This window comes from Simochromis diagramma, unplaced genomic scaffold (assembly GCF_900408965.1).
Source record: "Simochromis diagramma unplaced genomic scaffold, fSimDia1.1 OVJJ01000446.1, whole genome shotgun sequence".
Lineage (NCBI taxonomy): Eukaryota > Metazoa > Chordata > Actinopteri > Cichliformes > Cichlidae > Simochromis > Simochromis diagramma.
Genome location: NW_024386822.1, coordinates 125,993 through 139,156, shown reverse-complemented (window position 1 = coordinate 139,156; position 13,164 = coordinate 125,993). Strand labels below are relative to the sequence as shown.

The following is a 13,164-nucleotide window of genomic DNA, read 5'->3' as shown; positions in this document are numbered from 1 at the left end:
CCGGACTCTGTGGGGCTGGGCGGTGCTGCTGCTGCGGGCCCCGGTCCGGAGGGGCCTGGGCCCCCTTGCCCTGGTGGGTTCCAGAGTGTGGGGGTGCCTACTGGGGTCAGCGGGGGAGCTGGCCCCAGGGAGGGGCCGCTTGCCCCTCCCTTTCTTCCCTCCCCATCCTCAGCTGCCTCCCTATTCCCGCTCTACCACACCCACCCACACATGCAGGGCTTGGGGTGCAGGTATGTCACCAGGGTGCAGGGGAGGCACGCCCCCTCTGTCCCCTTCTGGCCGCCTGTGCCTCAATTTTATTCTGCAACCTAGACATCCACATTACTCACACTCTCACATAACACATACATATAGGGCCTTGGGGGTGAGCACGTTCTACAGCATCCAGAGGATGGTCGGTGTACTCCAACCCACCTCTGGCGCTGGTGCCCTACCCTCAATTTTAAATGCATTTAGACACTGAGGGTTTTCGGGAAGAGCCATGCTGCTCTCTGAGAGGAAGCTAGTACCATGCTCTCCTGTGTTTTAAATGCACTTTAGAACAGCACACAGCAACACTACATATGAGCGGGCGTAGGGAGGTTTGGGGTCTTCACTCACCCCGGTTCTGTTAGCCGTCAGGGCTGGGGGGCTGGGGGGAGGTGCTGGCCGTCAGATTGGGGTCTGGGATGCGGGGCCTCCCTGCTACTGCAGATAAGGAGGTGGTCCACTTGCCTCCACTCCAGAGAGAAGGGTTACATTTCCTGGGTCTAGGTGCAGCTTGCCCCTCTGGGGGCGGGGGTACCTGGACCTGGGATATAGAGTATGTTTGGGGAGTGCGACTGTCTGTGCAGTGTCTATTTGTGTCTGTCTACACGTCGGGTGAGTGCTGAGTATTTGGTTGTGCATATGGGGTGGGAATGCACGTTTGTGTCCGCGTGTGCCTGTTCGTCTGTGTCTATATGTCAGGTTGGGTCTTAGACTCAACCTCTCTGGGTACATCTCAGGCCCTCCAAAGTACGGAGGCCTATCTCCCCTCACCACACTCCCTGCCGGTGGCTGATGCCCTCAGACGTTGGTGTGTTGGTGGTTCTTGTCGTCTGGGGCTGGGCGCTCATGTATGTACCGGCTCATTCCTGGTGGCCGATTGGCGGGGCCTGGCGCCTGTGGCCCGGCTGGGCCCCTTCCGGGGGGTGGGGTGCCCTCAGGCCTCTGGCCTCTGGGCCTGAAGCTCGGTCCTCTCTGGCACAGCTGGCTGCCAGCAGAGCCCGCGGGCACGCCACTGCAACCCCCTCTGGCCTCTGCTCCGTAGCTGCGGGGTGACCTCTCGTTTGGGGCTCTACTCAGCTCTTCCCAGGAGGGTGGCACGGTTCCCCCCCCCTTTTTGGTTGTCCTCCTCGGGTCCTCTGGATATCTGGGGCCTGGATCTCCTCCATACCTGCTTCATGCCCTGGGAGACGGGGCTATGGCTCCCCACACTCCCTAGCAGATCGTTACATGGAGAAACCTTTGGAATACAAGCATGCTGATCCACACAGGTGTGCACACAGGTGTACACACGGGTGTTCACAGACGTGGACTACAGCTTTCTTGGCTGCTGCCTCAAAGCACATTGTGCGCTGTGTATCTTGCGTGCTGCACAATAGCGTTTAATATTTAGTATCTACTGTTATCTACTGCTAGCTAGTTTATTGTGATGGTGCTGTATTTATTATGTTGCTCTTTTTTTTTGTTTGCTTTCTCTTCTGTTTTTTTTTTCTCCATACAGGTGATCCAGGTGTTTTGTTTGTTTTTCGTTCTTTCTTCCCCCCTTCTCACCGTCTCTTCTCCCCTCTGGTTTTCGTTCTCTCTCTCTCTTTCTTTCATTCTTTCTCCCTGTCCTATCCCCCAGTCATGTCTGTCGCGTTTGTAGCAACCGAAAATAAAATAAATACATAATTATAATAAAGGTCAATCAAATGGACCAATATGGCAAGGCCATGATGATCCACTTGGTAAAATAAATCCGCTTGGCATCTTTCTTGGCCTTAAGACAACAATTCTGACGGCTAAAGATCCAAACGGGACAACAACAACAAAAAAAAAGGTGGTATTCAGAATACAGTTACTTTGTTGAAATAAATGGATTACACGGCGGTATTTTCCTGTTTCATATTGTCGCGGGTCAGGACTGTTTGGGTTTTGTTTGACAGCTATGTTCTGTTGTTCCAGGCGGCAGCGTTACGGTTGCCATGGTTACAGGATAACGCTCTCTCTGCGACTGTGTGTTTCCTGGGTGAGAGACCGCCTTTTTGTTGTTGTTGTTGTTGTGCTAAGCTATGCCGAGCAGTTGGGTTACCAGCGGTGCGTTTCTGTTGGAAAATGAATGGCTGTGCTCACTGGCAACTCGGGGAAGCAAGACTAAACGACACCTCTGTCTCCTTGTCTGAGCTAGCCACGATATGTATAATACACGGCGGTATTTTCCTGTTTCATGTGTTGGGCTATACCCTCTCTATTTTTGGTAATTCCACGCCAGTGGAAACCCCAAAAAAACACGCATTAAGAGGCCCTAATGCCTGTGTCTCAACCTCGCGTCTCATAATGACGTGAAGAAATATTTTTAAAAATGATTTAATATGAAGGCAATAGGCAGAACACTACCCTAAAAAATGTAGCCTCATGGGCAGTGTAGTCCGTGCTGCAGGGACTGCCATACCAGTTATTTGTCTGTGAGTGCGAGGAGGGAGAAAAATGAGAGTGGAAAAGTACGAGCTGTCACCGAGAAACAGGAGATGGAAGCATGGAAATATAATAATAACCACTGCAGCCAAGAAGAGTGCCTGACGAGTAAGCTATTAAGACTCGACTGTACACCGTGTTCGTGTTTTCCTCCGAAAACAACAAGTTCCGTTGGAGCAGCCTTTCAACGCCTCTCTCTGTCTTTCACCTCTCTCTGTCTCTCGCAAGCAAAGTTGACCCAGACAACAAAGTAAAGCTATTTTTTGGCCACGAGCCCGACGCGGAACCCGACGCGGAACCCGACGTATTAGCCAGAGGTCCCTTTACTATGGTTCGGAGCCGCGGACCTTCAGTAATACTAATAAATCACACAGCAATAGTACATTCATGAAGTTGTAAAAAGCATGACAATATATTAAGTAATCCAAAGTATTCAGAATACGTTACTCTCATTGAGTAACGTAACGGAATACGTTACAAAATACATTTTGGGGCATGTATTCTGTAATCTGTAGTGGAATACATTCTAAAAGTAACCTTCCCAACACTTGTTGTAACACTGTAATATATTGTATTGTTTACTTTAGTTCAGTCTGTTACTGTTCTTATTGTCTCGGAGCCACTGTTACCACATCATTTCTTTAGGGATTAATACAGTATTGTGACTGTGACCAAGGAGTAATGACACAGTGGGTGAAAAAATGCGCACACTGTGAAAGTGGAATTAGAGAGAAACAAACGACACCAAGGCTGGAGCTTATGGCCTTTCAGTCAGATCAGTCTGGAGTAGTGATGTGTCGGTCGTGAACGAAACGGCTCTTAGAGCCGGGTCTTTGACGTGAATGACGCGAGCCGGCTCCTTATTGGGAGCCGTGGGTTTTTTTTCTTTTTCTCTCACTCTCTCTCTCTCTCTCTCTTGCACTTTTTCCCGCTTCACTCCGCACGCGAGCCTTGTGCTTTACGCTGGGCAGAGGGGGGAGGGGCGATAGTTACACTCGCAGTAGCTCAGGAACAGAGCGGGAGAGAGAGAGAAAGAGAGCCAGGGACAACAACGTCACATTAGAAAGGTATAGTAATCATCCACAACTATTTTCAGTTGCAGGTGATAAAGGATTCAGAAAGTTTATTCATGCAGGCCCATATGACAGAGAATGTGCATCTTCTTTTTGTTTTCATATTTTAATTTATATTTACTTGTGTTGTGGTTTGCAGTGTTTTGTGTTGTTTCACTTTAAATTTGTTTAAAAAGAAAAAGCTGAAAATTTAAATAGTTAAAAGTTGAAATGTGAATAGTTTGTTTTTTGTATTATATGATTTATTTATTACATTTTATGTGGAGTGAATAAATAAAAGTATATTTGCGGTGGCACCTAGAGACAAAGCATGTACAAACTTCAAAACAGTTACGAACTCTGAAGCACGTACAAACTCCGAAGCACGTAAAAACACGTACAAAAGACAACAGAAGTGCTCCAGGATGCTGGGCGCAGTGTTGAGCTTTTGTTACTTAGTGGCTACACAAGCCAGCAAGTACCAACGACCGGATTTGGTGTGTGGTAGTAACAGGTAAATGAACATTTGTTTTTAAATTATTTGAATATATATGAGTGCTTGTGTATAAATACAGCTTGTGTATAAATACACAAACAATACACATATGCTTTCAATTGTGTAATTTAAATGATCTAGGTAGCTCTGTTTTGGACGTTCAGTTAACGCTAGAAATGTGTTTTGGAGTTTGTACGCGTTTTGTCTCTAGGGGCCACCGCATAAATTTATATATAAACATATATAAATAAAAACACTTTTTTTTTTACATTAGTAATTCATTTTGTGCATTATTTTATATTATTGTTAATAATATATTAATTAAAGCAACAAAACAACCTGAAGAGTCGGCTCGGATCCGAAAGAGTCGAATCTTTTTAGTGAGTCGAGCCGAAAGAGTCTGTTCTCTAAAAAGAGCCGGAAATCCCATCGCTAGTCTGGAGTGGGTCCGACTGGGGAGCGCTCTGTATCTATGCTCCACACGTGGGCGCACATGTGAGATGGCCATGTGCCCCGAACGCAAACAAACCTCTTCAGCCAATCATAAGACTCCCAGCTCGCCCTCCTCCTTTCCGAGCTGCTGCTGCCTGCAGTATTGCAGCGGAGTTCGGAGTAGTCGGAACATGCTGCCGGGGCCGTGTGGAGCTACCGAAGTGTCCCGGAAAAGAGGTGCTGAGCCGGGCCTGCTGCCGAGGCACGTCTCGGAGAGGAAGCGGGCCTGCTGGGGAATTCTTACCAGCCAAGGTGGGCGCATTGATGTGTTTTGGTGGAAGCACATTGGCGGCGGGGGGATTTCTGTAAATAGTCCCTATCAGAGTGTCAGTGTAAATAACACACTTTCTACAAGTGTGTGGCTGTCAGGTGGAATTTGAGCGTGTTTGGAACAGCCCTGCTCCAGGGCCAAGCGGGGCCTCCATCAGTTTGACTGGAGCTGAGCAGACGTATGGAAACACTGCCGGCCGGGTGCTTTCATACTAAGGTGGTACATTTAAACGGGGTTTGCACTGAAGAGCTGCTGCTCTGTGAAGCAGCTGGATTGAAGATCCTTAAGCTAAATCAGCAGCACTACTTGTGAAAATACCCACGCAAAACTCCCGATTAATGGCACAGCATCAGTATACCTGTCCAAAATAACTGTGTTTGAACTTTATCACGTGAAACTGCAGTAAGGCCTACATTTAAATGAGAAGAACACAATAATCTCTTTATTACACAAGCACAGAGCACTCGCTTCTGTGTTTACAACAGGCACTTTGTGTCGTGAAGTACAGATCTTACCACATTACACAGAAAACCCAACAATGTGCCCATCGCCTGTGTTCTCCAAGCACCTGGTAACAGAATGGAGGAAGAACTCCCCTTTAACAGGAAGAGACCTCCAACAGAACCAGGCTCAGGGAGGGCCATTTATCCTCGGGCGTTGGAGGTTTAGGGAGAAAAGAATGTCATGAAGGCAGCTCAAGGGTCTTTTCCCTTAGGTTTCTTTGAAATCTGATTTTTTTTTAATCATCAGTGGACATGTCATCCCTGCTGGCTGTTAGAAACAATGGAGGTTCACAGACCTCAGCATACACCTCCATTTTCAGCTGTACAGTACATATACTGTACATGCTATGTTTGAATAATGTCGGTAAACAAAGTTAAGTAAAAATTCTGTGTTAGCGGAATTCATCATGCATTCAGTTATTGATACAGAAATGCATACATGTGCTTTAATGCTGGGTCATAATTAGCCAAACACAGAAAGCTGCTCAGTGTATTTGTGAGCTGTTTGTTACATGTTCAGTCAGTAAATACTGATCTAATGGAGGCAGCACTAAGGTCTATGACGTGATGAACAGAATGGATATTCTTGTCCTCCCACAGTCCACAGACACACTACACTGGCCACAGGCGTGAATGTGAGTGGGACTGCCCTCTGTGTCAGCACTGTGCAGGCACCCTGCCTCGCAGCCAGCTAGCTGAGAGCGGCTCCAGCTGTTTACGACCTTCATAGGAAGTTTCTTTGTGCTTGCAAACGAGCTTTGCATTCATTTTTCTTCTATTTTTGACAGACGTCTGTCGTGATCTCTGTCTCTGTCTCGGACTTGACTGCGCTTTTTTTTCAAACCCGCTAACTAAAGATAGCCTGGCCATATCAGACTTGCTTACTACACCCTCCAGTGTCCTGTTTTAGAAAGCCAGTTTCAAATAGTCAGGATACCCAAGTCTGGCACCACTGACAAACGTTACCAACCAGCTGACCCAGCTAGCACAGAGCTACGCTGGCAGATGTTACTAAAAGTTATTTTCAAAAGATGTGTGAATGAAATATTCCTACATAAGGTGGAGGGTGAGGGAAAGTGGGCTGTTTCAAGTAAAACATTTTAGGGACTTGTGATTGTATCCTGTTATGTTCTGAAAGATTCCTGCAGCGCTTCATTGTAAGAGTGAGGAAGACTCCCAGTGCAGCAGCACGCGTCTGTTTTCAGGAGTTTCTGAGGCTGGAGGTGGTTAATGCTGTGAACACGTCACACACGTGCAGTTTGAAGGTTCAGGTTTCAACCTTTGGTTAATGAATGCTTCTAAATTGGTTTTGGTTAGTTAGTGTTAATGTGGGCCATGCAGGGTTAGGGTTATTACAGTTAACTACAACTAAAAGACTTTTTAGTTCATAACATGAAACTAAACATTTTCAAACAATAACGACTAAACTGAACACGGAAGCTCATTCTGGAAAATGACTCAAACTAAACCGAATCAAAAGCAAAAAGTCCAGATGAAATAAAACAAATTAGAAAATAGAAAACTATGATAACATTAACCTAAAGCCAGCCCTGTGAACATGTTTTTGATACAGAATGATTTAATGACACATCTGTAAGACCTGCAGAAAGCTTATTTAAATGTAGCCCAGTTAAACCCCGCGGCAGCTGTGGCGTACCATCCACAGGACGCCAGCAGCAGCTCACTGGAGCAAGGCTGCGTTCCTACTTAACTGTGTACTGTCACCTGGATGATGACCAAACGTTTCTCCCACTGAAACATCCAGATGAACAGAACCAACCTTTTGGGATTTCCTTACCTGGATGACTGAGCATTAACTGTGCACTCTTAGCAGAAACACTGACTCATTGAATTAGTGACTCACTGACAGAGTGGGCTCAGCTTTTTGATCAGAGCGGTTCGTTATTATGATCTGGAGACACTGCTCAGTGCTCTGCCACAGGAGGAGCCTGTCAGTGATCCAGCTCATTATAGTCTCATCTGATCATTCTCAGTGTTTTGTTGGTGTTTCGATGGCGAGGTGATTCTTAGTCTGACGTGTCCCGCATACAGGAAGGACAAACAGGAGGAGTGGAGGGATTCTGCTTAAGTCAAAATGTCCTATATCTACCAGTGGCTGGATGTGCCGTGGGGAGACGGAGATATGGGTATGTTGGACGTGAGACTGTGTGTGGGTCTGTGGTGTGTGCTGCAGTGACAGCTGAGGACGTGCTGACGAGCTCCAAATGCAGGTGCTGACGCCCTGCTACAAAACAAGTAAAAATCACGTTTCTCATTAAGTGCAATTCTTTGTGATTCGTCCTGTTTTCTACCTTAATTGCAGATTAAGCAGCAATTTCAGGAGCAGGGCCACGCCTCCAAACACGCTCCTTCCGGTTCTCATCTATATAGGTTCCCCCAGTTCTGCAAGCTGTTCATTCTCGTTTACGTGCCCCACCCGCCCTCCCTGCTTTAGCTTCTTCTCTTCTATTAAGTACATGGGGATCTGTCAGGCCCGGGAGCTGTCGCCGATCCCCTTCGACGCCTTCCCCAAACCACAGCTCAACTCATGTCCAAGCTTCACCTTTACCTACTAAAATGCTGTCAAACATAAAATGAGGACGTGCGCCCAGCGAGTGAAATGTTCTATAAGAGCGAAATAAGCCACGATTAGTCGACTATCAAAATCGCCAACGACAAATTTAATAGTCAACACTTCATTTAAAGCCTTGTAAGATCCTGAAAGACGCAGGAATAAGTAGTAGGATTTAAGAGTGGAATAATGGACTGAAACAGAAGATGGCAACACTGCATGCACAAGGATGCCAGCTGCCATGAAACCCCGAAGAAGAAGAAGCAACTCCGGTATCGTCGATATGTCCAAATTCAGGCCGCATCCTTTGGAGGCCGCATTTGAAGGCCGATTACGTTACAGCGATGTGACGAAGGCTCCCAAATGCAGCCGACAAATGCGTCCTACTTTTCCCCAGATTTAGCACGGCTCAGCCAATTCCAGTTTCCAACAGCAGCTACTGAGTTTTAATATTACTCTTCTTAATCATTCTGGGTCGCAAAACAAACTTCTAACATATTTTCAGGCGAGAATGTAGCTGTAAACTTCAAATATCTGCTCGGTTTATCAAGACATCACATATTTGCAAAAGCGCTCCGACGTTTTCGGAGACGTCTGTTACCCACCAGCTCGATAGCTCGCCGGGGGGTTCAATGGTCACTCGAGCCGACGAGAATTGCAGACTCCCGGCAAATCGTTTTCAAACCCCCCGTGGACTTTCGCTATTTGGGTTAAACATGATATATAAGTCACTTAGATAACTTAAAACTGTTATTGTTTGGCTTTTTTTGTGTTTTATTTGTCCCTGAGTAAATCGGTTTGGCTGAGATTAAAGTTAGTTTTGACACAGCTGAATAAACGTCAAACAGACAGCTGATTAAACAGAAGTCTGAGATGGTCGAGAGTTTACTCCAGTGTTCTGTTATATTTTAGATAGCAAGGAGCAGACGGCTGAGTTTGTTAAAAGTTTAATAAACTATCATCTTGTCTTTATTTTTAGTTAGCACATACCTTAAACACCTCAAGCTGTAAGCTAATGATAGTTAAATAAGTGCACAGTTTTACGTCCAATGGATGATGATCTGATTAGTCGACTAATGGCAAAAATAATCGGTGACTAGTCGACTATCAAAATAATAGTTTGTGGCAGCCCTGCCACAAGAAGATCCTTACGCTATATCTTACTGCGGAGCCCTTCAGCTCCACAGTAAGATACAGTGGAGCATGGAGCCACATGCCTCCAGTGTGTGTGGGATTCAAAGCGTTCCTGTTGTGGTTTAGAGAGCGTGTCAGGCCGCACGTGTGATGTGTGTCCATGGGTCGCAGAGAAGGGAGATGCTCTACTGCTTAGTGTTCAGCAACACAACGGCAGGGTGTCATCATAGAAGTCCTCACATGGACAAACATGTTGTTACTGTTTCATCGTGGAATTCCTGATCTTCAAACTAAGCCTGAGACAGAGTTTGAAAGCACATCAGTCATTAATGAGCTCAGGCTGGTGCTTTGTATTCCACTTTCTACTACATGTCTGCATTTTTTCTGTGTGTTTTCAGGGTCCTGGGCAGATCGTTCTCCTCTCCATGAAGCAGCTTCTCAGGGTCGGCTGCTTGCCCTGCGCACTCTGCTGGCCCAGGTAACTGGACATCGATGTGAGGCTCCGGTAATCGCTTATCAGTTTGAATAAAGCCGACACACGTCCCGTTATTTACATCTGTTTTTCAGGGCTATCACGCCAACATTGTCACCATCGATCATGTGACTCCTCTTCACGAAGCCTGTCTATCAGGACACGTCGCCTGTGTCAGAGCTTTACTAAATGCTGGAGCTAATGTGAGTATCAGCACCATCTGTACATCTGCATGGACGCACCGTGTGTTTGTGTCCAGCAGCTGTTTGTGTGTGTCTAGGTGAACGCTGCTACCATTGATGGTGTCACTCCTCTGTACAACTGCTGTACGTCGGGGAGCGTCGGCTGTGTGGAACTGCTCCTGCAGAGCGGCGCACACACGCGTGCGCATCACACACACTTCCCCTCAGCTTTGCACGAAGCCTGCAAGAGAGGTAAATATAGCCAGTGCACTGTTTGACTGTGGGTAACACGTGTTAACTGCAACTATGTGTGTACACGTGCAGGTAACAGCCACTGTGTGGAGGCCCTGCTGTCTCATGGAGCAGATCCAGATTATGAAGTTTCCCACCTGGGCTCTCCTCTGTATGTGAGCTGTCTGCACCGACACACAGCCTGCTCAAAGGTCCTGCTGCACAGAGGTGTGAGTCTCATTCACTACAAAGCTGAGTAGCTTCACCTGATGTGGCTCATGTCTGCAGGGCTGTGACTGATGTTTCAAGCTTTAGAGTCCTCTGAACAATCACCTGACAGCTTTGACACTCGTGCTAAAATGAAAGCTCCCGTAACCGTGGAAATACATCTGAAGGTGGAAAAAGTGAAAATATGAAGTCACTAACGTCTCTTAACCAGCAGCTGGGGTCATAACTCCTTTAAGAGACTATATTACCCAGTTCTTCAACAGCTGGTTGCCCACAGAAGCCAAGATAAACGTAAAAATCTTGGTTCTCACGTTTAAGTGCATCCATAACCTTGGCCCTCCTCATCTCTGTGATCTGCTTCATATCTCCACTGTTTCCCGCTCTCTCAGATCTGCCACTCATCTTGTTGTTCCTTGTGCTCGTCTCCTCACTGTGGGGAGCAGAGCTGTTGTCAGCCGTTCTCGTAAAGTATGACCAAACTTTTGAGCGTTTGAGCCGCTTAGGCGCCGTGTTTCCTGCCAGGTAAATGACGCTCCGCAACGTGGCGACGTCATTCGGGGCGACTGGAATCGATAAGGGAATCGTTTGCAAACATGCCAAACAATTCCAAGGAATTGAAACAGTGGGAACCGGTTCTCAACAAGAACCGGGTTTGATACCCATCCCTACTCATAGGAAATATAGATTCCTGTATTTAAGTCACAGCTCAAAGCCTGTTTAAACTGGCTTACTCACTTTAATACAGATCTTGTTGTCAAATCTTGTTTGTTGTTTTTCTATTTAAATGTATTTGAATCAATTTTTTATTGATATGTTTTTTCTTTTTGTAAGGCGCCCTCAAATAAAACGTATTATTGTTATGATTAACCCCGAGGACAGACTATGGGGAGATGCACTGCAAAGAGGAGAGTGTTAGGTCAGGGTTAGAGACCAGAGTCACGGTCATGTCAGTGTTAACACACAAGAGTGCGGCTTCCTCCCGGGCGTGTTAGATAAGATAAGGTATGGAAAGATAAGGAAAAATTAACCTTTGTTAGTCCCACACCTGGGAAATTTGTTTAACAGGCCACGTCCTAAAAAAATAATAGAGGACAGTCCGCATGGTGGTGAGCACTGCGCTCTCACAGCAGGAAGGATCTGGGTTTGATTGTTCTGGTCGGCTGGTCTTTGTGTGTGGAGAGTCTCCACACCCACAGTCCAAATACATGTATGAAGGGTTTCTTTGATTAATCCGGATTGGCCTTGTGTGTGAGTAAAAGCTCTGGAAAGTGCTTCAGGCTGCAGGAAAAAGTGTTGTAGGATGATGTGTGAACAAATGTGCTTGTGGTCTGGAGCAGCTGGAGTGGTCTGTCAGACAAGAGCAGGTAAATGTCTCTGTGTCGACCGTCCATGTTCACGTTTCATGGCTCTGTGGGTGTGTCTGATCTAGGAGCAGATGTAAGTGTGGGCAGAGGCTGCGACAGCCCTCTGCATGCGGCTGTCAGACAGGACAGCGCAGATCAGGTGTCACTGCTGCTCGACTACGGGGCGAATACTAACTTCCGAGACAGCAACAATCAGCGGCCGGTGGAGCTGGCGCCCCCTGGTGGGAAAACACACCAGCTGCTGCTGGCCTTTGAAGGTACTGGTCATGTGCTGCTGTGGTGACTCTGTTATTGTGTAGAACCAGATGAAACGAAGTCTGTCTGAGTCACAGCAGCTCTGTCTCTGTCTCCTTCTAGCTTCTCCAAGGAGTCTCTGCCAGTTGTGTCGTCTTCAGATCAGAAATCTGATTGGGCGATCCAGACTGAACTTGCTCCCTGTGCTTCCTCTGCCCGGCCTGCTCACTCACTACCTGGACTACAGAAGCAACGAGCAGTGACGCCACCGTGCACGCTGATATCACCGCTCTGTGGTTACACCGAGTCCGCCGACATTTCACACGAGAACACGCAGACCTGCTGCATGCTGTACTCGCTCTGTCACAGCAGATTACTTTCATCGCCATAACTGACGACCTCTGTTTCTTTCACTAGGACTTTAGTTACAATGGGGACAATTTGTCTTTGTGTCCTAAACAGAATTTGATTGTTTTTCTTCCTTTTGTTTAGCTTTCCTAATGACTCCTCATGAACTTTAAGGTGCTGAAACGACTGCTGTTTGCTCTGCTGGTCTTATCAGGTCTCAGTCTGTAGGTCTCGCCTTAGCTTGGCGATGGACAGTCTTCACCGTGATTGAGCTGAGCGCCTGTTTCAGCCATCATTGTAGTTTCATTGTTCTGGCTCACCTGCTTCCAAGGGTAACGGAGAAGACAAAGATCTGATGACGTGAAGACTCCAGGGTGACCGACATCAGGCTCATCCTGGTGACTGGATGAATATATTTCATGGAAATGTCCTGGACCCCAGTGTGATGGTACCCGTCCTCCATCATTGCTGTTACCGTCTGAGTTCAGTCCAACACTGATCAGAACAACACTGGATAACCCTTCATGACTTACTTTGCGATTTCACTTGTATTTATTCATTTCACTTCAGCTTCGTGTGTATTTTTTAATCTTTCTGAGCTGCTCGTTTTGTGATGTCATATTTATTTTATTGAGTGAGGCTGTTTTCATGTTGTGACTGCTGTAATGTGATCATTTCCCAACGTTTGGGATGAATAAAGTGTGTCATATCTAATCCTCTTCAATTTCTTATTTCCTTGGTAAAGTTATTTATTTGAAGGTCGGGTGTGGAAATACCTCAGCGAGGTGTGTGGTTGTACAAAACATGCAGGCGTTTAATTGGTTGAGTGCCTTTCAGTGTGTTGGCATGTCCACGTCTTTAAGTGGCTTAAATCAGGCCAGACAC

At 46.6% G+C, this 13,164-nt stretch overlaps 1 protein-coding gene across 2 annotated transcripts; it reads left to right on the top strand.

Annotated features, from left to right (window-relative positions):
* Positions 1–4,729: 4,729 nt before the first annotated feature.
* LOC120730746 (ankyrin repeat and SOCS box protein 5-like) lies at positions 4,730–12,993 on the top strand. 2 transcript variants are annotated; one of them, XM_040027210.1, is made up of 8 exons: positions 4,879–4,992; positions 7,567–7,661; positions 9,619–9,698; positions 9,788–9,895; positions 9,973–10,126; positions 10,199–10,333; positions 11,763–11,954; positions 12,055–12,993. In XM_040027210.1, exons 2-8 carry the CDS (start codon positions 7,610–7,612, stop codon positions 12,192–12,194), a joined length of 861 nt encoding a protein of 286 aa, XP_039883144.1. In that variant the 5' UTR covers positions 4,879–4,992; positions 7,567–7,609; the 3' UTR covers positions 12,195–12,993. The 2 variants fall into 2 exon arrangements, with proteins under 2 accessions (XP_039883143.1, XP_039883144.1); XM_040027209.1 differs by lacking the exon at positions 7,567–7,661 and having other exon boundaries at positions 4,730–4,992.
* The last annotated feature ends 171 nt before the right edge of the window (positions 12,994–13,164 follow it).